The sequence below is a fragment of the Acipenser ruthenus genome, chromosome 14 (assembly GCF_902713425.1).
Source record: "Acipenser ruthenus chromosome 14, fAciRut3.2 maternal haplotype, whole genome shotgun sequence".
Taxonomy (NCBI): Eukaryota; Metazoa; Chordata; class Actinopteri; order Acipenseriformes; family Acipenseridae; genus Acipenser; species Acipenser ruthenus.
The window spans coordinates 35,278,519-35,306,046 of record NC_081202.1 but is presented as its reverse complement, the minus strand read 5'-3'; the positions used below and the strand labels follow the sequence as shown (position 1 = coordinate 35,306,046).

The window sequence follows — 27,528 nt, the reverse complement described above, 5'->3', positions numbered from 1 at the left end:
AATGTGATCTCTTGTAACAATTGTAAGTCGCCCTGGATAAGGGCGTCTGCTAAGAAATAAATAATAATAATAATGATGATGCAGCGTGACAGCATGAACATACGTTGCTTCAAACCCACTTGGTTTGTGGGAAAGCACCTGGTCAAGTGGAAGGTGAATGTGAAGGAATCAAACTCAGGAGAGAGTTATGTGCTAATTAGGTGCAAAGCTAAACAGCGGGTATGGCAACTGACGTCATTGCTAGAGATGGTGTTCACAAGTCTGCAATGTTGGTGTGTGTTTTCCAATATTTTGTCCAGGCTATAATATTTGCACTACTGAGTAAAGTAAAAGATAAAAACAGATTTTTTATTATTATTATTATTATTATTATTATTATTATTATTAATAATAATAATAATAATAATAATAATAATAATAATAATAATAATAATAATAATACAAATTAAACAGATGTAAAATATATATGTTGGTATTTGATAAGTATTATTTTATGATTCTTAATGCAGCAAATGTATTACTTAGTAGTAATGTTTTGTACTGTGCAGCTAATGTTATGCAAAGTGTCAGAGTGAGAGGTAGGGAGTGAACAGAACAGCGGTACCACGAGTTAGTAGCAGCATGTGTCTTTTAGCTCTGTATTCTAAAACTGCAAAACCTCTGCCTAAGAAAATTTTGAATAATATTGAATGAAGAAATCGTGCCTTGGATATTGCTTTTACAATTCCCTTCTAGTATTACTTTAAAACAATGGTGGATCTGCCACCACTGTTGAGATTATTTGAATAGACCCCAATCTGTGTATGGCGCTTAAATTAACAAATCATTTAATGACATTAGTTGCCCCTCTGGCTATGAAACTCCTTACTACCTGCAGTTAAAATGTATTAAATGAAAACACTTTGCTCAGCACTGACCCACTAACTATATGATATGATGAAAAAGAGAAAGCGACAGGTCATGTGGGCATCTCAAGAGGTGTCCCTGCCCATGCAATGGAATATCCTGCTCCTGGATATGGGAAATCATTATCAATAAAACTCAAGACGAGCAGTTGAGGAGAAATGTATTTGTTTAATAAAAACCCCTTTAAAATCTACAGATTTATAATAATAATATTAGCCACTCTGAGTAAAAGAAAAGGCACAATATATTTAGTTGTTACTGTGAAAGTGTTTCTAAAAACATACCTGTTGTTTAACAAAATTGAATTACTTCTAAAAATGAATTTCATCTTTAAAAACCTGTTTGCGTTTGGTTGCATGCCTGCTGTAGCATATACACTAAAAGCTTTGTACTGTACAAAGTGCTATACAGGGAACGACAGCAAGCAAGCGTTATAACTCCATGTTTTAAGTGGTGACGTGTAACTGATGAAGTGGGGTCAATATGACCCCATATATGAATTGATCGTTATCAGTAAAGATAAAGGTCTTTTCAAAAAAGGTTTTCATTCAACAATCTACAAGCCCTTTTACACAAGCTCTGACAATAAGCACCTTATCAATGGAATCACTTTCTTCATAGCATCTTTGGCAAAGTGGCACAAAATGTGAAGGGCAAAAACTGCCTTTTCACATCTACATCCTACATGAAAACGTGGTCTTCTCGTCTGCGCCCCATGAATGGGTTTGTCGCTCATGCCTCTAAATCTGAAAAATACAGCAAACAAGATGATCTGTGTGCACACAAGTTTGTACATAAGTGGTGAGGTAGGGTCTAATAAACAAGTGAAACATGGCCCTGGGGTCAAATAGACCCCACCTGACCACTTAGGGGTTACAAAGTGTTCAGGTTGCTTGCTTTGTTAAAGGAATGTAACACATTTTTGGGAGGACAACCATTCAAGGGCTATCATAAGGAGATTATTGCTAGTTCATAGGAATAATTAAGTGTTGTGTCCAATTCCAGTGCACAGGGCAGATATTGTTTATGATGAGTTAGCGTTGTATTGTCATTCCCAGTTCCGTACAGAATTTCTCTCACTGGCCATGTTTGTCTATTTTAGCAGATGCCTTTAATGCTGGTATTATTGAAGCAGTTAAGTCTCTACAGGGGCTGTGGTGAACGTCATCTTCTGTGAATATGCACGTTGTTTAAGAAGATCTTCATGTACATTGAAATCTGAAAGAAGAGAAAAAAAAAACAATATGAGACATTCGAACTGAACATGAGCCAATGTTCTATTAAGCAAAGCGGTGGTTCAGGCAGGAAACTCACTATTAACCTCAGACCAAATAACATAAACATCAAGCTTATTTCAGGCACTTCCAATAACAAATCATTCAGCTAGTTTCTTATTAACGATACGGCCAGTGATTGACAAGGGTGGTCACATCTCAGTTATCTAATGAGCTGTTTGAATCTTTCCAGTCTGGGTTTAGAGCTAAGCACAGTACTGAAACAGTCCTTGTGAAGGTAACACATGATTTGTTGGTGGCTGCTGATTCAGGATCTCTCAGTATTCTTCTTCTAAATTTGAGTGCAGCTTTTGATACTGTTACTCGTGATATTTTGCTGGAGCGCATGGAAAATGTTTTGGGTATCTCTTTGTTGGTTCAGGTCATATCTGTCTAATAGGAAGCAATTTGTTATCCAAGGCAACTATAAATCTGATACTGCCCCAGTTACACAAGGTGTCCCCCAGGGCTCTGTCCTGGGACCATTGTTATTTAGTATATATGCTTCCACTTGGCCAGATTATTCGACGTCATGGTCTTGGCTTTCATTTATATGCTGACGATACCCAGATATACCGTACAAACTAACCCAACACTGATGTGGCGAACACTCCTCTACTCAGTCTGATATCAAGCACTGGATGCAGCTTAATTTCTTAAAGTTAAATTGTGACAAGACTGAGGTTATGCTGATTGGCTCCCAACAACTGCTGCGCACGGTCATTGATTTTAGTTTGGCTGTGGCTTCACCTCAAGTGTGAAACGTGGGTATTATTTTTGATTCCATCTTATCGTTTGAAGCTCATGTTAGAAATATAACTAAAGTGTCATTCTTTCATCTGCGTAACATTGCCATTTATCATTTCTGTCTTCATCTTCTGCTGAGAACTTAATTCATGCATTCATCTCCTCAAGATTGGACTACTGCAATGCTCTTCTGACTGGGGGTTCTGCTAAAGTACTCAATAGGCTTAAGTATGTGCAGAATTCTGCAGCCCGGGTTTGAACTCATACCTCTTCTTGTGAGCACATAACACCTGTACTGTATAAACTGCACTGGGTATCGGGTTGACTACAAAATTCTGCTCCTTACCTATAAGGCCTTAAATGGTGCTGCCCCTGTTTATTTGAGAGATATATTGCAAAAGTACATTCCAGTGTGCAATGTAAGATCCCTGGATGGTGGATGTCTTATTCAACCTAGGACTAGGCTCCATACTATGGGAGACCAAGCTTTTTGTAGTGCTGCCCCGCGATTAAGGAACATGCTGCCCAAATCTATTCGAGATTCTGAGTTTGGATATTTTTAAATCTCACTTAAAGACACACCTTTTTGCTGATTTATTTTAACTTTTGACTTGTTTTATTGAACTGATATTTTGTCTGTACTTTTGTATATTGTATGTTTGTATTGTTGTTCTTGTACAGTGCTTTGGGTCTGAGAAAAGCGCTCTATAAATAAAATTTGCCTCCCCCTCCCCAGCCTCCACCTGCTTTTTAGCTTTGACTGGGTGCGATTCTGAGATGCACCTTCTTTAACTAACCCTGTTTCTGATATACTGTCCATAACCATATGTATAAATGAGAATATATTATTACACAATAATACGTCTCTGGTTGGTTTTGGGCTGTACCAAACCAACAAATATGTTATTTTATATTTGCTATGTTTCTTAAAACATACAAAAGTGAATAACATTTCAAAACAAACCACCGCCATTATCACTTTTGCTACAGACAACACAATGAAACGGAAAAGAAATAATACATTCAAAATAAATGAAATTCTACAGGTGTTTGTACAAGTCTTTTTCAGGTATCTCTTGTTTCCGCCTGTGACCCGGATGGCTTGTGGTGATGTCAGACCAGGAAGTAGACAGGACACAGTACTGGGGTGAGTGGAGCGCTGATGCGCAGTTTATTATACATCAAAGATGCAAACAAAACAAAACAGACAGACAAAACCGATACGGAACCAACAAGTATCGTGCTGGTGTAAAACCAGCACGGGTAGCAATTGCTTTTTCGATGTATTATGTTTATCCGCTCTTTCTATATACGATTGATAATTATTATAAAAAAATAATTGATAATTAATTTGGAGATGGTCACATTATGCACATGTTTTAAACAAAACAACATTCAAACAAAGAAAGTACCTTTAAATAATAATACTACAAATACAAAATAACACAAAACATAAAATATGCACAAGGACTGAGGTACGCCACCACACTCCCACTGAATGGAAATATGACTTTTTGAGTTTTTTCCTTGTATTTTCAGTTTCTTGTTCTTTTTTTTTAAAAGTTTCCTTAAATTATTTTTATTGTTTCCAGTGTCACACCATGGTTTGACACCCATATTGATTAGGCTGTGTGGACTGACCTGCGTGTTGTCAGTTGGGGTAGAGCCCTGTTTTCTGGACCCCGAATGCTGTGATGAAGACGTTGATGATCGCTGTGATGAACACCAGCCCCGTTGCCATGTTGTTCAGGATATTCAGCTTCCGTTGGTTCCCCACATCGTTGAGGTCCTTCCGAGCTGGCAAAGACAGACGGACAGGCAGACAGAGGATTGAGCACAAAGTGTATAACAGCTTTCCAAAAGGGACACTGAAAATGTCAAACATTCACTTATTCTTAGTGCTCTACTGTGTTTCTTTAGTTTGTTTTGCTCAGATTTTATCTCCAATGTTTAAGTTAGTTGCATAATCAGAGACAGCAAGCAGGCGCCTCCAGTGTCACTTATGGAGAGTGAGACACATGCTTGAGTTTGCTACAGTTAAAGCACATTGTTTTCATGCTGCACCCACGATGCAAGAGCCTGGCTATACTCAAGAGGATAGCCGTAAACAACCATTAATCATCTCTCCTGATCCGTGGAATAACTGCATTGTGAATGTTCATGGTGTATCCTGTATCTGTGTGACTGGTGCTGGGGCCGTCTCTACTCACCCATGGCAATGAAGAGGCCTCCGATGACCACCTGGAAGAGCAGAGAGAGGCTGATGAGGGCGAGGAGGGTGATGTAATACTTGAACCCGGGCCCCTGCTCGATTACGGCCTTCAGCTGCGAGGCGTTGGCCATGAGCAGAGCCACATCCAGCATGCTCTCCGCCACGCTCTTCTTGGTGGCGTAGTGGTTCAGATTGAGGGGGGTCGCGTCTCTCCTGGGGGCGCTGCGCTCATCCTTGGGTGGAAAAGATACAAGAGCAGATCTAAGACTGTGGCTGGTGTAACTGGGCTCTGACCACACACAACACAACTGAGCGACTTCACCATGGCACAAAAGAGCCAGGCTCCTCTGAAGGAGTAGTTATAAAGCTTTTAACCTCATCAATGGGGGTCAGAATCCATAACCACAGTGCATCACACAACACTGCCCTTTACACGCTCCTCCTTTAAACATCAGATTGTCTCCAACCAACTAGAGCCAGGCTCTTGCAGAGAGTGGTCGCAGCTGATCACCGAGTTTAAAGGGTAAAGTGTAACAGGCAGTGTTGTGTGATGAGGTTAAAAGCTCAATAACCTTGAATGCAGGTCAAGGTATTATATCTTTTAAACAGATATCATCTGCATTTTCTTACCTTTTTTATATAATTCTCTGTTATTGTTTGTATATATATATATATATTTTTTTATATTTTATATAATATAAAAAAAAACAGTAAATTACATAACAAACTTTTTTGACAAACTCAAATCATGATCATGTCTAGCAGGCCAAGAACAACAACACAGGCATCAATGATAAATACCTGTTGCATGACAACAAATCAGGCTGAATTTATCACCAGCCACTGAACTTGAACAATCTCAATGTGGATGCATTCTCGTTAATGGCCTCTGGGTGGCACCAAATTCAAAGAATTTCTAACCATCAATTCAGAATCTGAGGCCGCTGCTTTTATATGGTTCATATTAGTAGGTCATATTTTTTACCTTTTTACTCCAGTCTAACTTCTAGTTTTTGAGAAATGTTAATGTTACAAAATGAGAACAGACAACTTGAGAGTGCTTTAGTCAAGCTGTTTAAATTGATTTCTTCTGTTTACTCTATTTCATCAGAAACCCAACACAATCCAAATTGTGCAACAGTAGCAAGTCACTTCCCTTTTTTCATCTAAACGAGTTTGGTTTTCTCTGCTGATGCCTTCTTCAGTACAGTACATCAGTTTGCATCACAAAGCCACAGTTCAATTCAGCCTGATTTGTCAGTGTGTGCTGGAGAGAGAACGATATGGCAGGGAAGGGGTGTTCAGGGCATCACTGAGGGGCACTCATGTCTAAACTCTGAGAGGCAGCTCAGTACCTGGCTGGAGCCAGCACCATTGTCACTCAGCTTTCGTGAGTGCTACTGTACATTGACCAACATTAACAGAAAGAAAGAAAAAAACATTGCTCCTCTCCAAAACAAATAGCAAGGAAAGGAGAAGTGGGAGGCCAGCCTGTGTGCTGGGAAATGAGAAAGCGTGTTTTGGAGACGCCAGCAATAAGGCCCGAGGGGTAAGACAGGAAGTAGGGGTCAGTCAGACACAGGCTGAATACAGGAAGGGAAACAAAGCAACGATGAGACCAGACCTCCCCCCGGCCTGTGTGGTTCATTTTATAGCTAATCCCATACTCTCCTGTTCATTTTATAGTCAGTCCCACACTCTCCTGTTCATATTATAGCCAGTCCCACACTCTCCTGTTAATTTTAGAGCTAGTCCCATACTCTCCTGTTCATTTTATAGCTAGTCCCACACTCTCCTGTTAATTTTAGAGCTAGTCCCATACTCTCCTCTTCATTTTATAGCTAGTCCCATACTCTCCTCTTCATTTTATAGCTTGTCCCATATAGTAGGCCTCAAATAAAGCCAGTCACCATAGCAACTCACTGCAGGGCATCGCTCACTTAATAAAAATGCATGAAACATGACAACAAAATGCTGTGACTGAAGTTATGGAACACAATCATGGCCCCCTGCAGGTTGGAACGACCAGCTAATCACATGATGAAAAGTGCCAAGAATGCCCTGAATGCGGTGAACAGAACTGGACAATGACGGCACATTGGTAAAGTATAAAAGCAGTTGAGCAACGCTAACGCCAGTCCAGAAACTTTCATCATCCCAATTCAGTACAATATAAAAAAACGTCATGAAAAGAAGAAATAATCATGAACTGAAGTCAAATTGTTTTTCCAGTAGGGGCCTGTTAGGGAGGAACTGAACATAACTCTGTTAGGAAGGATGTGGGCCACGTACATGTTGTTGCTTTAACCAGGGGCAAATGGTCCATCAAAATCTACACATAAATCAGACTACTACTGTACCCCAAAACCTTTAACTTCAGAACATAAGAACATTGACGAATAAGAAGAGGCCATTCGGCCCATCTACGCTCATCCGGTTCCTAGCAGCTGAGTGACCTCAAAACTTTGTCAAGCTGGGTCTTAAAGGATCCAAGTGATTCTGCCTCAACAACATAACTAGGTAGCCCATTCATACCCTCACCACTCTCTGTGTGAAGAATTGTCTCCTTCCCTCAGTCGCAGAGCAGAACGATTTAAATAATATTCTCTATATTCAGGTGCTATTGAAAGTGTGGATGTTAAAGGAGCATTTAGGCTATATATCAAACAGGATGCAGCTGCATTGTCCATGTGGAATATAGGAAATGATAAGCTGTACTCAGGGCTTTGGTTTTTCTGTGTTTACTTATTCCCATTTTTGGTGTTTATTTTTTGAACGTTTCAGTTTTTTTGTAGATAACCTGTGTTATCTGGGCTTTTATTTTTCATAAATGTTTATTTTTGATTTTGCCCAAGAGTTTTAATCTGAGAAGTGGTCTTTACAATGTTTACCTATGCTTTACAATGCTTTCACTGTGTTTTACTACACTTTGCTAGGCTTTAACTACAGGAAACCTTTATAAGGGAAGTGCCACAAAGTTTTTCTGTCCATATAGTCTCCAGCTGATGAATGCTCATCTTCAAGTACATTACAGAACTGAGTATTAATTCATAGAAGACCCATAAAAGAATCACTACAAATCTGTACCCTACAATCCTGCAGCTTCGGTTTACACTAAATATAGGAGGCTGTGTGGTCCAGTGGTTAAAGAAAAGAAATTGTAACCAGGAGGTCCCCGGTTCAAATCCCACCTCAGCCACTGACTCATTGTGTGACCCTGAGCAAGTCACTTAACCTCCTTGTGCTCCGTCTTTCGAGGTGAGATGTAGTTGTAAGTGAATCTGCAGCTGATGCATAGTTCACACACCCTTAGTCTCTGTATGTTGCCTTGGATGAAGGCGTCAGCTAAATAAACAAATAATAATAATATGATTCCTGAGTGACTGTTTAATACATCCTTCCTTAGTTACCCTTCTGTGCTAGAAGAAAGCCAGCCTCAGTTACAGTACAGTATGGCTTTCAAGTTTGTTTACTGTACCTACAGGTGGTTGTAGCTGCAGGCATACAGGCTTCCTTCCCTTTGAAGTGTTTCTCACACTCTGAACCAATAGCTGCTCCAGATCATTGAAGCAAAATACAGATTTATTGAAAAGAGAAAAGGCATTCTTGTTTTTTAGAATCAGTTTTTTTGTAACATTTTTTTTTCCTACCCAATTTGAAATGCTCCACTTGGAATGTCGCCTCATCGCTGCGACCCGCTAAATCAAACTGTCTCGAACTGTCAGAACTAATGACTCGAATTGACTCGAATCGAACAAACTCTGTGACTCGACTCAAGCTTGGCATGCCAAAGACCCCCAATTTTTGAGACTCAATTACAACTGTACTGTTGCATTTCATTCAGCAAAATACCATGCAAATTTCAGGCATGCTTAATATCCTGAACCACACAAACTGTTTATCAAATGCAAGCAGCAGTGTGGAGTAGTGGTTAGGGTTCTGGACTCTTGACCGGAGGGTTGTGGGTTCAATCCCAGGTGGGGGACACTGCTGCTGTACCCTTGAGCAAAGTACTTTACCTAGATTGCCCCAGTAAAAACCCAACTGTATAAATGGGTAATTCTATGAAAAAAAATAATTTTTTTACCGAGTTTCATTGTCCCTTGCATTATTTGTTCTGAAGTTGTGTGATAAGTGAGATTTGCAGCGGCAATACAGGAGATAAGTAAGCTGAGAAAGATACTGATTCTTCAAGCTGACGCATTTTGAAACATGGAACGATGTTAATCGTACCAAACTGGCACTAGCTTACCACTTCCAGGCTGTAAACATTGCCAGTGATGACATCTCGCATGGTCTTCAGTCCTGGAGATTAACATTCAAACTGGATAGAAAAACAGGGGTGAAGTAACAGTGAACCATTGATCCATAAATAAATACACGAATAAATATGAATGTGGGTTCACTTTCAACCCCAGTCAGTCTTGACTGTTTTTTCCCCCCTCCCTTTTAGTTGCTTAATGAACTGTTTAATTGTAGTATTTTCTTCTGCTTGTGCAGAGGCAGTCCAGGTTAGATTACTGTGTGTTTATTGTGTGCGTCGCCTGGGTGATTGGGGATTAATGCTCTTTTCTGCTTTGCACAAGCGTATCTGGGTGGGATCCTCACAAACCCACATTTCCATTCTCTTTTGAAGTTCCACGCTGTCTCTTATTTGCATCTCAGGCCCTCAGGCAGACCCATTTACATGATTATACGAAAGAGAAATATTTGCAGTCTCTAAACCTTCATTTCCAATAAATCAGCTAACACACAAATGTCAAACTCAGCACTTATAGCCAAGTTTACAAAAGACTCCCGACTTAGGGCGTACAGGCAGTTAAAATGTCTAAACTGACTGCAGATTAATGTCACATTTCTCTGTCAAATAAATACAGACGTATTTAAAACAATACTTTAGCACACAGGCATAACACAGGGCTCATAGCGTTCCCCTGGGTGACTGGCAGTGATATGTAAAGCAATTTCTCAGATCTTGCCGAAACTATAGTTTATGAATCTGCTGGGAGAAGAAATATATCAAGGGTGGGGGGTGATGAAAACACCCACAATATGTAATACACACTTTATGCTTTTGTGTAAGCGTGCTGATTATCTTGTAAATGGTATGTGTTCTGTAATATATACAAGCTGCATCTCCCAGTTGAAAGTTACTTCATACATGTAATATTGTATTATGGGTGCTCTCTATCATTCTCTATTGTTGTTCCTGCTTAGACTGTTATTTACTAGGCTTAACTATTCCAGCAAAAAAGGCTTCTAAAAGCTGCATTTCTGACGCTTTATACAGGGTGCCCCATAAGTCAGGCATCACAGGCATAATTGTTAATACTGGTTGTCTGCTTTTCTTTTGGGTGTTAAATGCCTTTAAGCATGAGGAACACATTCAGATAATTTTGATATGTCATGCAGATAGTCAAGGGATGACTATGGGACACACTGTACATGGGTCTCTCTCTCTCTCTCTCTCTCTCTCTCTCTCTCTCTCTCTCTCTCTCTCTCTCTCTCTCTCTCTCTCTCTCTCTGCCAATTTTAAAAAATTTTGGGCCAATTGGCAGACACAGATGCGTCACTTTGACAGCCTGAGACAGTGGTGGGACATTGGTAAAATACAGATTAAAGTGTTTTGCCAACAGTACACTCAGTACTCCACTAGGTGTGTGGCAGCGGCAGTCAGTGAGCTGGAGAGAGAGATATTGGAGTTGGAGAGGCAGCTGGATGGCCAGAGCAGTGAGGCAGCGTGTCAGAGCTTATGGGAAAGGAGGCAGTGTCTGGGCAGGCTGCTGGAGGAGAGGGTGCAGGGCTCGTTGCTCAGGGCATGCTTCACTCAGCTAAGAGACATGGATGCTCCCACAGCTTTCTTCTTCGGCCTGGAGAAGAGGAGGCTAGAACAGAGACAGATACATTGTCTGAGGCTGCCCTGTGGGAAGGAGGTGAGCAGCCCAGCGGAGCTGCGCCATGCAGCAGTGGAATCTTATAGTGAATTATATAAATCTGAAGGCTGCGACCTGCTGGATGCGGCACAAATACATCAAGGTCTCCCCAGACTGAGTGAGGGGGAGAGCAGTGAACTGGATTCCCCCCTCACATTTCAAGAGCTTTCCAAAGCTGTTATGCAGCTGTCCAACAGCAAGGCACCCGGCATCGATGGACTGCAGCCAGAGTTTTACAAGCACTTCTGGCCCTTGCTGGGTCAGGATCTGTACCATGTGCTGACTGAGTGTATCAGGGAGGGAATACTCCCACTGAGCTGTCGCCGTGCCGTTATCACCATGCTGCCTAAAAAGGGGGACTTGTGTAACCTTAAGAACTGGCGTCCAGTGTCTCTTCTCTGTTGTGACTACAAGTTGTTTTCCAAGGCTCTGGCTGTCCGGCTGCGGGGCTGTCTGGCGTCAGTGGTGCACCGGGATCAGTCTTACTGTGTGCCCGGTCGCTCCATCGCCGACAACCTCTTTTTAATTCGGGACCTTTTAAATGTATCCAAACTTTTTAACCTGAATTTTTGCTTAATTTCGCTTGACCAAGAGAAGGCATTTGACAGGGTTGATCACAAATATTTATTTGCCACATTGAAGGCTTTTGGTTTTGGTCCTGTTTTTATTTCTTATATTAATCTTTTGTATTTTAATGTGTTTAGTACAGTTAAGGTGAACAACAGCCTGAGTCGGCCCTTCCCAGTTCAGAGGGGGATTCGGCAGGGATGCTGTCTCTCTGGAATGCTGTACTCCCTCTCCATAGAGCCCCTGCTGCATCAGCTCCGTCTGCACCTGACTGGCCTGGCAGTGCCTGCACTGCCCCATGCCCTGCCCATACAACTCTCTGCCTATGCTGATGACCTGAATGTCTTTGTCACTGGAGATCGAGATGTAGCCACCCTGCAGGATTGCATCCATACCTTTGAGAGGGCTTCGTCAGCCCGGGTCGACTGGACCAAGAGTGGGGCGTACCTGGTTGGCAGCTGGAAGGGTGCTACCCCTCCCTCCTTACCCCAGACCCTGTCCTGGAATACAGTTGGTCTCAAGATCCTGGGAGTGTTCCTGGGTAATGAACAGTTTATGCAACAAAACTGGGAGGGGCTGCTGGAGAAGGTTCAGGGGCGGCTGCAGAGATGGCAGTGGCTCCTCTCCCAGTTGTCTTTCAAGGGGAGGGTGCTCATCATTAATAATCTGGCTGCCTCCATGCTGTGGCACAGACTGGTGTGCCTGAATCCCCCCCCTGGACTGTTGGAGCAAATCCAGAAGAGCTTGTTGCAGTTTTTCTGGAGCGGACATCACTGGCTGCGCCCCATGGTGCTGTACCTTCCCCCAAACGAGGGGGGCTTGGGACTGATTAACCTCTCTTGCAGGGTGGCTGTTTTCCGACTGCAGGCAGCCCAGCGACTGCTTTACTGCACAGGGCTGTGCTGGCAGGGGCTGGCCTTCTCTCTGCTGCACCGGGCCAGCCGGCTAGGTTTGGACAAACATCTTTTTTTAATTTCCCCTGACAGATTCCCCAACTCAGGACTGGACACTTTTTATAGTACTATGTTTAATGCATGGCACCTCCTTCACACCAGCAGGACTGACTCTTCCCTGTGCAGCCAGTGGATATTTGAAGAACCCCTGTTTTTTAATCCTATTTTTAATCACGCTCATTTTAATTCTGTTACTATGTGTGGTGTGTTTTTAAATGCTGGACTTACAAAACTGGGCCATCTTATTGAATTCACAGATTTTAGTTGGAGGTCCAGCAGGGAACTGAGTGTGTTGCTGGGTATCAGATCAGAGAGGTTCCTGGAGAAGATGCTGGCTGACCTGAAGGCCTCCTTGAGTCCGGCTGTCTCTGGGTTTGTGGAGAGGTGTCTGACGGAACGTGTGGTCCTCAAACCCGATCCATTGTTCCCCACAGTGCTGGTCTCTCCCTCAGTCCCCCTGGCGAAGGAAGAGCAGCCAGGGAGGCTGCTGTCAGTGCACAACCTCACTGAGCTGCATTTTCATGCCACAGAGATGAAACAACTGTACCACCTGTGTGTTAAATCTCACGGTTCCCCCGAGTTGAGAGATCTGGTGGATACTAAGTGGAGGGCACACCTGGGGGTGAGCGAGGCCGTGCTCCCGAGTTGGCGCTCTCTGTATAAACTGCCCCTGCCCAAACGCTCAGGAGACCTGCAGTGGCGTGTGTTGCACAGTATTGTGGCCACAAACCGCTACTTGAGCCATGTGGAGCCTGGAGTGAGTGAACAGTGTCCCTTCTGCCCTGCCTCCGAGACTGTGGATCACCTGTCCACTGACTGCCCCCGATTACTACCCTTTTTCCAGCGTTTAACAGACCTGTTGGCATCTTTTGGTGTTATTTTTAGTAAAACGTTACTTGTTTTTAGTATCACCTACAAATCAAAACAGCGTCAAAAATGTGTGCTTGTTAATTTTATCCTTGGTCAAGCGAAGTTAGCCATTTATAAATCTCGAAAAAACAAGATTTTAGCCACTGGTTTTACCGATGCCTGGAGTGTTTTTAGAGTCCTGCTTGTTAGCAGGATTCAGGTAGATTTTTTTTTATTACCGTTTGGTAAAGTACTTGGACAAGTTTAAACAGAGGTGGTGTGAGGAGGGTGGGCTGTGTGATGTGAGTGAGGAGGGGGAGCTCAGTTTGTTATTTTAACCTTGTCACTCTAAAAATATTTATTTTGTAACTTGGGTTGTTTTTTTGACTGCTTAATTGTTTTTTTGGTTCAATCTCTCTCTCTCTCTCTCTCTCTCTCTCTCTCTCTCTCTCTCTCTCTCTCTCTCTCTCTCTCTCTCTCTCTCTCTCTCTCTCTCTCTCTCTCTCTCTCTCTCTCTCTCTCTCTCTCTCTCATTGTACTGGCATGACAGGTTCAACAAGTATTGCCAAATATATGCAGCAATGCATTAACACAAAAGAACAGCCATGAAATAAACAGAAATTACAGTTGTCGGGTTTGTCTATCTGGCCTTGTGGCAGGATGCTACAAACTCTGCAGCTATCACTGCTCCCTCTCTCCTCTCCCCCAGTTTCTCCTCTTGGCTCTGGAGCAGAAAGCCTTCTATTCTGTCGACCAGCCTGAGGGAGTATCACTCTCTCAGCTCTCTGTACCTCTCACAGTAGAGGATGAAGTGGGTCTCAGTCTCAATCTCTCCACTGTGGCACTGGGTACACAGTCGTTCCTCTCTGGGTCTCCACTGTGCTCTGGATAATGAGATACTTTGCCAGGGTGTATTCCCTGTTGAGACTGTAGAGGTGGAGTTTGTTTCGATATTTAATCTGTTCTCTCAAGCAGAGTGTATAGTTTTCTACCAGGGCAGGGCCTAGTGTTAGTGCTCTTCTGGATATTAATGCCATTTTCTCTCTCTCTCTCTCTCTCTCTCTCTCTCTCTCTCTCTCTCTCTCTCTCTCTCTCTCTCTCTCTCTCTCTCTCTCTCTCCAAGGAGCAGTGAACTGTGCGAACAGTGAGCTGTACTAGTAACTTTAAAATAGTTAAAATAGTTTAAAACGTTTTTTTCTATGTACGTTTGTTTTAATATCTACAAACTTTTTAGTCAGCTTGTGCACCCTGGGATGGGCTCCCACTCGGGTGGAATGGGGGGGGGGGGCTGACTCAGAGACACGGGTTCAGATATATACTTGACTCTGATGTCACCGTGGAAGATGTGTCGTTGGCGGTGGGAAAATCAGTCGGGTTTGGAAATATTAAATCTGCCTCACGAATGAACAAAGCAATCCTGAGTCGAGAAAACTTGGTCAATAAAATTGTGGAAGAAGGGTTTGTTAGAAATGGTTCATTAATTTCAGTCATGCCCCTACCTACACCTTTGACTACAGTTATTCTTTCAAATATTCCCCCGTTCATTGATAACGCCGTAGTTGAGAGAGAGCTCTCTTGATACGGCAAAACAATGTCGCCTGTGTTTGCAAGTACAGACATAATTAAATGTTTTTATTGTGGGGAACAGGGGCACCTCAAACATGCATGCCCCCAGTTAAAAGCAGAAGCAGGTCCGAGTGGTAATAGCAGTGGCAACGGTCAGGGGGCTGGGGTGGTTCAGAGAGCGCAGGTGGAAGGGACAGAGAGACTGGAACCGGGCGACACAGCCCAGCAACACCTCACCAGCAGCGAGCCCGCAGCCAAACCAGAGGCTGCTATAGCATCGGCTGATGCTGACCGGAGGGAGAGTTCAAGGTGGCAGGGAAGAAGTGGCGGCTGAAGGTGAGGAAGGCGTATTCTGCTGCTGCCGACATGGTGGGCGGGGGTGAGTGGTGGATTTGGGGACCTATTATGGTTTCTCACAGTAGTGGCGGAGGGTCTCAGTCCTGCACTGCGGTGGGACAGAGCAGCCGGACGGAGGAGGGTGGGGAAGGTGATTCCCAGCCCACTGATCCCGCATCTCAGGTTCAGGTATCGGGTGGAGTCAGCGGAGGTGAATCTCTGTCGGCCCCAGTGGAGGTACCCAGCTGTACAGGGGGAGTCGTGGAGACGAACATGGAGTTCAAGCCGGCTCGGATGGGGATCCTGTCCTGGGCGGCTCCTCTCAGCCCAGGGGGTTGGCGGTGGCGGAGGAGCTGGTGGCGGTAGAGGCAGAGGAATCGGTGGACGAGGAGGAGATGTCATTATACGAGGAGGGCGTAGAGGAAGATGGAAATTTCTCTGACACCTTGCAGCTCTCTGACATCTCAGCCAGCCAAACCGGTAAGGGCAAATTATATACTATTAACCCTTTGCGGTCCATTTATTCAGTGCGTGTCAGGCGCGTCAGGTCCAATTTATTTTCACATGCGCAGTTTATTTTAGACGCGCTGTTTAAAAGTTTTTTTTTCACATTAAAGCAGGTTTAAAAGGCACGGCATATCAACAGGACACTCAGTACTGCATCTCCAGCCCCGCCCCACCCCTTGTTCGCTGTATTTTTCACATACCTCTTCATAGTCGTGCATACTGATAAATCATCTCCTGATCACTCGTTTTATCACCAAACTCCTCAATAATGCAATCCAAGTCATTATTTTATTACTATAACATCTGAAAAAGCTCTGCAAATGTCTGTGATATTTTTTAAGCACTGGATGCAGAAGCAGCTATCTGTTTATGTCCATGTTATCTCTGTGGTGCCGGGGCTATGTGTATTGCTCAGATCCACCCCTTTTTTTCCGGCTTCTCTCGGCTCCTATCGGTCTCACTCGGCCATTGAATGGTTTTCTTGACTTTTTCTGGAGAAAAAATGACTAGAGACCTGTGTTTTACGTCTTTTTGATGATGTCCGATCGACATAGGACCGCAAAGGGTTAAAGAAATCAGCACTTTCCTTGATAAAACAAAGGGTAGCAGGCGAGTAGAGGTAAAATCCTTCTTCCCAGACCAGAAACATTTTCTATACTCTGCAAATGTACTATTTCTACTCAAATGTCAGTGCAGGGGAATTTACATCCCACCAGCAAACAATACACATAGATTAAAGTCAATCAGGGGCACAGTTGGATCGGTTTTACACACTAAAGCATCACATAAATAAATTCATTAGATGCAGCATCTCACCCAACTCTATTTCCGATCATCAATTTGTATCTGCTACTATCTCTTTACCCACCAAAACACATTCAAAATCATACTGGCACTTTAACACAAAACTACTGGAAGACAAACAATTCATCAATTATTTTAAAATTATTTTGGGAGAATTGGAGAAAAGAAAAAAAATAAGTTGCCAGCCTGAGACAGTGCTGGGATATCGGAAAGATCCAAATTAAAGTATTTGTGAGCAATACACCCAGTGTCACCAGGTCAGTAGATGTAGTGGTCAGTGAGTTAGAGAGTGAGATTGTGGAGTTTGAGAGGCAGCTGGATGGTCAGCGCAGTGAGGAGGAGTACCAGGGCCTGCAGGAGAGATGGCAGCACCTGGGCAGCCTGCTGGAGGAGAAGGTGAAGGGCTCCCTTCTCAGAGAACCGTTTCACTGAGCTTAAAGACATGGCTGCTCCCACAGCTGCCTTCTTCAGCCTGGAAAGGAAGACAGCGGAGCGCAAGCAGATGAGCTGTCTGAGGCTGCACTGCGGGAGAGAGGTCTCCAACCCTGCAGAGCTCAGGCGTGCGGCAGTGGTTTTCTACAATTATCTCTATAAGGCTGAGAACTGTGACCTGGGAGAGATGGCATGGCTGCATCAGGGGCTCCCCAGTCTGAGTGAGGAGGAGTAACGTGGGCTGGACACCCCGCTGACCTTCCAGGAGCTCACTGCCACCGTCATGCAGCTTTCCAATCAGAAAGCTCCCAGGATCAACGGGCTGCAAGCTGAATTTTATAAACGGTTCTGGAACTGTATCGGACAGGACATTTACAAGCGCAGCCAGGATGGAGAGCAGCCTGTGAGCTGCCGCAGGGCAGTAATCACGCTGCTACCCAAGAAAGGAGACCTCTGCAACCTTAAGAACTGGCGCCCCATCTCATTGTTGTGCTCGGATTGCAAAATCTTTTCCAAGACACTGGCAAATCTACTACGGACAGAAATAGGATCAGTGATGCACAATGATCAATCCTATTGTGTGCCAGAGCGATCCATTTTTGATAACTTGTTTTTAATAAGATACCTTTTTAATGTGTCCAAAATGTTTTATATTCATATTGGTTTAATTTCAATTGACCAGGATAAAGCTGACCAGTATTTGTTTCATACACTGAAAGCATTTTGTTTTGGCCCTGTTTTTATTTCTAATATTAGACTCCTCTATAAGAATGTTTTAGCCTGGTGAAAGTAAGCAATGATCTGAGTGTCCCTTTCCCTGTGCAGAGGGGGATACGGCAGGGCTGCTCTCTCTCAGGGATGCTCTGTTCTCTCTCTATAGAGCCCTTCCTGCACCAGCTGAGGGAGAAGCTGACAGGGCTGGCTGTGCCAGCTGCGCCCAACAGCGCCCCCATCAGGCTCTTCGCATATGCTGATGACCTTAATGTTTTCATCACCAATGACAGGGACATCACTGCGCTGGAGTCCTACATTAAGAATTACGAAAAGGCCACCTCAGCACGGGTCAACTGGGCAAAAAGTGCAGCTTTTCTGTCTGGTAGCTGGGAGTGACTCCCCCATCACTGCCCCCAGTGCTGACCTGGGAAAACACTGGGGTTAAGATATTGGGAGTATTTTTTGGAAAAGAAGCATTCATGCAACAGAACTGAGAGGGATTGCTGGATAAAGTGAAAGGGAGGCTGCAGAGCTGGCAGTGGCTGCTTTCATGACTCTCATTTAGGAGGAGGGTCCTCGTTATTAACAATCTGGTGGCATCCCTGCTCTGGCACAGACTGGTGTGTCTGGACAATCCCCTGGGTCTGTTAAATGAGATTCAGAAGTGTCTGGTCCAGTTTTCCTGGAATGGGCATCACTGGCTGCATCCGGCTGTCCTGTACCTCCTCTGTGAGGAGAGGGGGGCAGGGGCTGATTGATATCCCCAGCAGAGTGGCAGTGTTCAGGCTGCAGGCTGCCCAGAAGCTGCTCTATGCCCCAGAGCTGAGCTGGAGAGGCCTGGCTCACTCACTCCTGCACAGGGTGGGAGGGCTGGGGCTCGACAAGCACCTGTTTTTAATACACACTGAGCAGCTCAATGATAGCAGGCTGGATATTTTTTATAAAAACATGCTTAATGCATGGAGGATTTTAAAAAACACTAGAGGAGTCGCTGTGCACACAATGGGGTTTTTGAGGAGCCCCTGTTTTTTAACCCCTTCTTTAAATGTGAGAGTTTTAATTCTGCACATATGTCTGCAGTGTTTTATAAAGCAGGTTTTATTAAGCTTGGCCAGCTAATTGATTTTAGTCTATTTAAATGGAAAGCCAGCAGGGAGTTAGTCACAGCACTTAACATCAAATCAATGCGATTTGTAGAAAAGATCCTGAGTGGTTTACAGGCTTTTATTCCAGCTGTGTCCCAGTTCCTGACTAGTTTTTTGACGTGCTTGGTTCCAGAACAGGAGCCCCTGTTCCCCGCAGTGCTGGTCTCTCCCTCAGTGCCAGAGGAGTCACCTGGCAAAATACTGCTGTTGAAGAAAGTGGTAGAGGTGGCTTTCTACACAGCAGAGAAAAAAACAGCTGTATGAAATGTGCATTAAAAAGCATCACTATAAACAGCTGAAGGACCGGGGGGACACTAAATGGAGAGCTCACCTTAGTGCACCTGACAATGAATCCCCTGTCTGGAGAGTTTTATATAAACTGCCCCTGCTCAAGCGCTCCGGAGACCTGCAGTGGAGAGTGCTGCACGGAATTATAGCTACAAACCAGTACTTGAGCCGTGTGGAGCCGGGGGTCAGTGATGAGTGCCCCTTATGTTTTCCATCTGTTTTTGGACTGCCCCCAGCTGCAGCCCTTTTTTGTGTTTTTAGAGAACCTGCTGGCTTTCTTGGGAGTTTTACAAAACAGCTCTTTGTTTTTAACATTAAATATAGTTTTAAATAAAGAAACAGGAGCTCACTGGTTAACTTTGTACTGGGTCAGATGAAATTGGCCATTTTAAAATCCTGAAAGAACAAGATGTTAGCCACTGGTTTTAGTAATGCTGTGAGCGTTTTTAGAATCCTGATGGGCTCCAGGATTAAGATTGATTTTTACTATTATCAAATGGCGCAGGACTTGGACAGTTTTAAAGACCGTTGGTGCATTGGGGACTGGGTGTGTGATGTGAGCAAGGATGGGGAGCTCAATGTGCTCCTATAAAGGTCAAAACAAAAAAACTAACTTTTTTTTGTCGTTTTTTGGATACAAAAAAGGGATTTTAAAACTCAAAAACTCTCTCACTCTCGTTTGTACATTTGTACATCTGAGCATTTGTTCCAAAGCACTGACTGATGTCTTCAGCAGTGTGATTATCATTGTTGAAATGTCGGGCTACTGGAAACGTAGTGTTGTTGATTCAAATGCTTTATAAATGTTCCACAAAGCATTTCCACAAATGTTCCGTCTGCTAAACGCCTTTTAGTTTCCCCAATGTACAGTTTGTCTTGCAAGCCTTTGGGTGTGAGGAGTCACACTGCAGATACGAATGAGAATCGGTTGGTTTGCAGTAGATAGTGGTGTCAATGGTGGAATTCAAAGCTGTGATGGAGATATCTAACAATGACATACTGGTACCCGCTTCTGAGATGTTCCATGTGTATTCCAGAGCTGGGTGGAGATTTTCTACAGACTTAATGAACTATACTCTGTATATTTACTGTACTGAGTAAAAATCATTGAATAGCCTTCATATCCTGACTAGTTTTTTGTACCAGTCAAAACTGGAGTCACAAGGCCTGGTTGAGGACATGAACTGACCTCTGTTTAAATTTTTTTTTTTATTAAGAAGCCATCGTGGTGAAAGACAGGGCTTTAGAGCTCTGCTCCACCTCAGCCAACATCTTTATTGCTGTAAAAAAACACGGTACACTTTAATGAATGTTATCAGGTCTCCAGGCAACACCTCTTCTGATAAATCCCACGAGACAAGGCCAGGGTTGCAGCTGGCTTCCTGGATCTCCCCCGAACTGAGCTGGCTCTGAAACAGCTTCCTGATCTCCCCTGGACAGCTGGGTCTGAAACAGCTTCCTGATCTCCCCTGGACTGAGCTGGCTCTGAATCAATCAGCTTCCTGATCTCCCCTGGACTGAACTGTCTCTGAATCAATCAGCTTCCTGATCTCCCCTGGACTAAGCTGGCTCTGAAACGCTTCCTGATCTCCCCTGGACTGAGCTGGCTCTGAATCAATCAGCTTCCTGATCTCCCCTGGACTGAACTGTCTCTGAATCAATCAGCTTCCTGATCTCCCCTGGACTAAGCTGGCTCTGAAACGCTTCCTGATCTCCCCTGGACTGAGCTGGCTCTGAAACAGCTTCCTGATCTCCCCTGGACTAAGCTGGCTCTGAAACAGCTTCCTGATCTCCCCTGGACGGAGCTGACTCTGAAACAATCAGCTTCCTGATCTCCCCTGGACTGAACTGACTCTGAATCAATCAGCTTCCTGATCTCCCCTGGACTGAGCTGGCTCTGAATCAATCAGCTTCCTGATCTCCCCTGGACTGAGCTGGCTCTGAATCAATCAGCTTCCTGATCTCCCCTGGACTGAACTGACTCTGAAACAATCAGCTTCCTGATCTCCCCTGGACTGAACTGACTCTGAATCAATCAGCTTCCTGATCTCCCCTGGACTGAACTGACTCTGAATCAATCAGCTTCCTGATCTCCCCTGGACTGAGCTGGCTCTGAATCAATCAGCTTCCTGATCTCCCCTGGACGGAGCTGACTCTGAAACAATCAGCTTCCTGATCTCCCCTGGACTGAACTGACTCTGAATCAATCAGCTTCCTGATCTCCCCTGGACTGAGCTGGCTCTGAATCAATCAGCTTCCTGATCTCCCCTGGACTGAGCTGGCTCTGAATCAATCAGCTTCCTGATCTCCCCTGGACTGAACTGACTCTGAAACAATCAGCTTCCTGATCTCCCCTGGACTGAACTGGCTCTGAAACAATCAGCTTCCTGATCTCCCCTGGACGGAGCTGACTCTGAATCAATCAGCTTCCTGATCTCCCCTGGACTGAGCTGGCTCTGAAACAATCAGCTTCCTGATCTCCCCTGGACTAAGCTGGCTCTGAATCAATCAGCTTCCTGATCTCCCCTGGACTGAGCTGGCTCTGAATCAATCAGCTTCCTGATCTCCCCTGGACTGAACTGACTCTGAAACAATCAGCTTCCTGATCTCCCCTGGACTGAACTGGCTCTGAAACAATCAGCTTCCTGATCTCCCCTGGACGGAGCTGACTCTGAATCAATCAGCTTCCTGATCTCCCCTGGACTGAGCTGGCTCTGAAACAATCAGCTTCCTGATCTCCCCTGGACTAAGCTGGCTCTGAAACAATCAGCTTCCTGATCTCCCCTGGGCTGAGCTGGCTCTGAAACAATCAGCTTCCTGATCTCCCCTGGACTAAGCTGGCTCTGAAACAATCAGCTTCCTGATCTCCCCTGGGCTGAGCTGGCTCTGAAACAGCTTCCTGATCTCTCCTGGACTGAGCTGGCTCTGAATCAATCAGCTTCCTGATCTCTCCTGGACTGAGCTGGCTCTGAAACAGCTTCCTGATCTCTCCTGGACTGAGCTGGCTCTGAAACAATCAGCTTCCTGATCTCCCCTGGACTGAACTGACTCTGAAACAATCAGCTTCCTGATCTCCCCTGGACTGAGCTGGCTCTGAATCAATCAGCTTCCTGATCTCCCCTGGACTGAACTGACTCTGAAACAATCAGCTTCCTGATCTCCCCTGGACTGAACTGACTCTGAAACAGCTTCCTGATCTCCCCTGGACTGAGCTGGCTCTGAAACAATCAGCTTCCTGATCTCCCCTGGACTGAGCTGGCTCTGAATCAATCAGCTTCCTGATCTCCCCTGGACTGAGCTGGCTCTGAAACAGCTTCCTGATCTCCCCTGGACTGAGCTGGCTCTGAAACAGCTTCCTGATCTCTCCTGGACTGAGCTGGCTCTGAATCAATCAGCTTCCTGATCTCCCCTGGACTGAGCTGGCTCTGAAACAATCAGCTTCCTGATCTCCCCTGGGCTGAACTGACTCTGAAACAATCAGCTTCCTGATCTCCCCTGGACTGAGCTGGCTCTGAAACAGCTTCCTGATCTCCCCTGGACTAAGCTGGCTCTGAAACAGCTTCCTGATCTCCCCTGGACGGAGCTGACTCTGAAACAATCAGCTTCCTGATCTCCCCTGGACTGAACTGACTCTGAAACAATCAGCTTCCTGATCTCCCCTGGACTGAGCTGACTCTGAATCAATCATCTTCCTGATCTCCCCTGGACTGAACTGACTCTGAAACAATCAGCTTCCTGATCTCCCCTGGACTAAGCTGGCTCTGAAACAATCAGCTTCCTGATCTCCCCTGGGCTGAGCTGGCTCTGAAACAGCTTCCTGATCTCTCCTGGACTGAGCTGGCTCTGAATCAATCAGCTTCCTGATCTCTCCTGGACTGAGCTGGCTCTGAAACAGCTTCCTGATCTCTCCTGGACTGAGCTGGCTCTGAAACAGCTTCCTGATCTCTCCTGGACTGAGCTGGCTCTGAAACAATCAGCTTCCTGATCTCCCCTGGACTGAGCTGGCTCTGAAACAATCAGCTTCCTGATCTCCCCTGGACTGAACTGACTCTGAAACAATCAGCTTCCTGATCTCCCCTGGACTGAACTGGCTCTGAAACAGCTTCCTGATCTCCCCTGGACTGAGCTGGCTCTGAAACAGCTTCCTGATCTCCCCTGGACTGAGCTGGCTCTGAAACAGCTTCCTGATCTCCCCTGGACGGAGCTGGCTCTGAAACAATCAGCTTCCTGATCTCCCCTGGACTGAGCTGGCTCTGAATCAATCAGCTTCCTGATCTCCCCTGGACTGAGCTGGCTCTGAAACAATCAGCTTCCTGATCTCCCCTGGACTGAGCTGGCTCTGAAACAATCAGCTTCCTGATCTCCCCTGGACGGAGCTGACTCTGAAACAGCTTCCTGATCTCCCCTGGACTGAGCTGGCTCTGAATCAATCAGCTTCCTGATCTCCCCTGGACTGAACTGTCTCTGAATCAATCAGCTTCCTGATCTCCCCTGGACTAAGCTGGCTCTGAAACAATCAGCTTCCTGATCTCCCCTGGACTGAGCTGACTCTGAAACAATCAGCTTCCTGATCTCCCCTGGACGGAGCTGACTCTGAAACAGCTTCCTGATCTCCCCTGGACTGAGCTGGCTCTGAATCAATCAGCTTCCTGATCTCCCCTGGACTGAACTGTCTCTGAATCAATCAGCTTCCTGATCTCCCCTGGACTGAGCTGGCTCTGAAACAATCAGCTTCCTGATCTCCCCTGGACTGAGCTGACTCTGAAACAATCAGCTTCCTGATCTCCCCTGGACTGAACTGGCTCTGAAACAGCTTCCTGATCTCTCCTGGACTGAGCTGGCTCTGAAACAGCTTCCTGATCTCCCCTGGACTGAGCTGGCTCTGAATCAATCATCTTCCTGATCTCCCCTGGACTGAACTGGCTCTGAAACAATCAGCTTCCTGATCTCCCCTGGGCTGAGCTGGCTCTGAAACAGCTTCCTGATCTCTCCTGGACTGAGCTGGCTCTGAATCAATCATCTTCCTGATCTCCCCTGGACTGAACTGGCTCTGAATCAATCAGCTTCCTGATCTCCCCTGGGCTGAGCTGGCTCTGAAACAGCTTCCTGATCTCCCCTGGACTGAGCTGGCTCTGAATCAATCATCTTCCTGATCTCCCCTGGACTGAACTGGCTCTGAATCAATCAGCTTCCTGATCTCCCCTGGACTAAGCTGGCTCTAAAACAATCAAGAGAGCCACCTCACAGGCTGCCCCTGCAATCACAGACTGTCTGTCTGCAGAGACCATCAGTTAAATAGGAAGCACCTTCAATGTCATTGTAATTGCTTTTTTTACTTTATATTGCTCCTCCAATACTTATTATTTACAGGGCCGGCCTTAGGGCAAGGCAAGCAAGGCGGTCGCTACAGAATCTCATCAAGCAGCTACTTGAAGGATCCCAGGTTGTCAGCTTCAGCAACATTACTGGGGAGTTCCAGATTCCCACAATTCTCTGTGTAAAAAAGTGCCTCCTATTTTCTGTTCTGAATGCCCCTTTATCTAATCTCCACTTGTGACCCCTGGTCCTTCTTTCTTTTTTCACATTGAAAAAGTCCCTTGGGTCAATACCTTTTAGAATTTTGAATGCTTGAATCAGATCGGCGTGTAGTCGTCTTTGTTCAAGACTGAACAGATTCAATTATTTTAGCCTGTCTGCATACGACATGCCTTTTAAACCTAGAATAATTCTGGTCGCTCTTTTTTGCACTCTTTCTAGAGCAGCAATATCCTTTTTATACCGAGGTGACCAGAACTGAACACAGTATTCTAGATGAGGTCATACTAATGCATTGTAAAGGTTTAACATTACTTCCCTTGATTTAAATTCAACACTTTTCACTACATATCCGAGGGTCTTGTTGGCCTTTTTTATAGCTTCCCCACATTGTCTAGATGAAGACATTTCTGAGTCAACATAAACTCCTAGGTCTTTTTCATAGATTCCTTCTTCAATTTCAGTATCTCCCATATGGTATTTATAATGCACATTTTTATTGCCTGCATGCAGTACCTTACACTTTTCCCTATTAAATCTAATTTGCCATGTGCCTGCCCAGTTCTGAATGCTGTCTAGATCATTTTAGATGACCTTTGCTTCTGCATCAGTGTTTGCCACTCCTTCTATTTTTGTGTCATCTGCAAATTTAACAAGTTTGCTTACTATACCAGAATCTGTCATTAATGTAGATTAGGAATAGCAGAGGACCTAATACTGATCTCTGTGGTACACCACTGGTTACCTCGCTCCATTTTGAGGTTTCTCCTCTAATCAGTACTTTCTATTTTCTACATATTAACCACTCCCTAATCCAAGTGCATGCATTTCCTTGAATCCCTACTTCGTTCAGTTTGAGAATTAATCTTTTATGCGGGAGCTTTCTGGAAATCTAAATAAACCATGTCATATGCTTTGCAATTATACATTGTCGATGTTGCAGCCTCAAAAAAGGGGGCTATCGGAGTTGCAAAGTCACACTAGCTACATTTACAAGGAAAATAGAGGTAGCATGCTATGATTGTCGTGCTATTATTCCAGAAATAAAAATCCCTTGACCCTGTCTTTTTATTTTGATAAGGATTTACAGCCAGTGCTGTAGTCGAGGGTATACGCAGATAAACGGTGTTTACCCACTTGAAATTTGGGCAATATAGCGTTTACCCACTTATCATGTAAGGGATACAGAGTTTACTCACTTCTAATCTCCTGTGCTATGCAAATCCTGGGTTAAAGACAAGATATTTTAACAGTGAGCGTCTGTGTTGTGTTGCTGCATGCGAGACTGACAGCTGAGAGCTCTCATTCAGAACTGCAGCGCAAGCATGGAGGGCGTGGCCTCGGGACTGCGTGTTTTGTTTGTGAGTGTGTGAGTGTTCTGTGTTTGGTGGTTTATATTCCGTTAATGTTCTGTTTAGGACTGTCAGTTAATCCCAGTTAATTTCTGTGATTAACGCATTCTATTTTTTTAAGATTCATTTTTTAACGCACGTTTGTCTTTTAATATTTTAATATACTCGGGTGAATGCAACACAATAAGTGCAGCATTACAAGTGTGAAGGACTTATGAATGGGAAGTTTATTAATTTTTTAACTTTCTGACAGTTCATTGGATAGAAAGACTATTACTTAAGTGTTGCGTCTGTCACAATCGTTGCAAACCACATGCAAACCAATCGGAGGTGTAGCATGAAATGTACTAAACAAACGCAAAGTGCAAATGAGGGATCAGAAATATTGTATTGAGATGTACTAAAGCTGCCGACAATTCTGACACACATCAATTTCATCAATTTGAAAGCATGTTCTAAACACTCGCAATTGTTGCTGGCATTTCCCACTCTGCTTTTTCTCGTGTGTTGCCAGTTGTGCTCAATGTATTTTTGAGACGAACACCCAAGTGCCTAATTTTCATTAAAGTCAGTATGTACTTACAAGCCTTGAAATCAAATTTCTATGACATTTCTGTTTTTCCAGCGTGATGGGAGCAATAGACTGTGCATATGTGCCACAAACCCCTCCAGCTCATTCTGAGCATCTGTATAGGACCATGATCTATTGTGTGTTAGGCTACTGTGACAGATAAAGAATGAATCTTGGTTATAAATCTTCCTCCTGACCTGTGAGGGCACTGTGTAAAGGGAACAGAGTTCCCTGGACTGGATGGTCTGACAATTCATTCCAAGGGAAAGGTGGAAGTCGGTGAAAGGGGGCGGAGCTACGGTACACCAAGTCATCGCCCCAGAAGGGAAGCGATGTGGCAACCGCAGATTGGAGGAGAAACGGTTGCACTCGCTAACCAAGGGGGTGTGACTAAAGGTACAAAAGGGGGCGTGGCTAGGTGATCTGTTCCTTTGTTATGGTTAAGAGCGAACCGCTAAAGGAAAACCAAATTGTACCGTGAGTGTTTAGTGTTTGTTTGTTTTGTTGTGTCTAATTATATACTTGTTTGTTTATTAGACGGCTAACACGTACCGGGAGCTGTCGCTTAAAGCCAGCACCAACCCAGACAACACTTCACAACTGTACACAAATAAATTGTATTTCACCACTTGCATGTTAGCACTCACTCTACACTTGTGATTGTGTGTGTGTGTCATTGTGTGGGTTATACTGTGTTTATTATTTCAAGACTGTAACCCGTTATTTGAAACAGTGCAATACACATTTCTGTGTATTGCCTGGGATTATTCTTTGTGGTCGCCAGACCGGCATTATAAAAAATTAAGCGTTATTTTTTGATCGTGAACTTTGTTGTCT

At 44.5% G+C, this 27,528-nt stretch overlaps 1 protein-coding gene across 1 annotated transcript in view; it reads right to left on the bottom strand.

Moving 5' to 3' along the window:
* Positions 1-1,054: 1,054 nt before the first annotated feature.
* ninj2 (ninjurin 2) overlaps positions 1,055-27,528 on the bottom strand; it is a 54,903-nt gene continuing 28,429 nt past the window's right edge. Inside the window, exons 2-4 of the mRNA XM_034033271.3 lie at positions 5,138-5,372; positions 4,569-4,724; positions 1,055-2,124 (exon numbers count right to left, since the gene is read on the bottom strand). Of these exons, the coding sequence (XP_033889162.3) occupies positions 4,579-4,724; positions 5,138-5,372 (381 nt within the window). The 3' untranslated portion in view covers positions 1,055-2,124; positions 4,569-4,578. The remainder of the gene's footprint in view (positions 2,125-4,568; positions 4,725-5,137; positions 5,373-27,528) is intronic.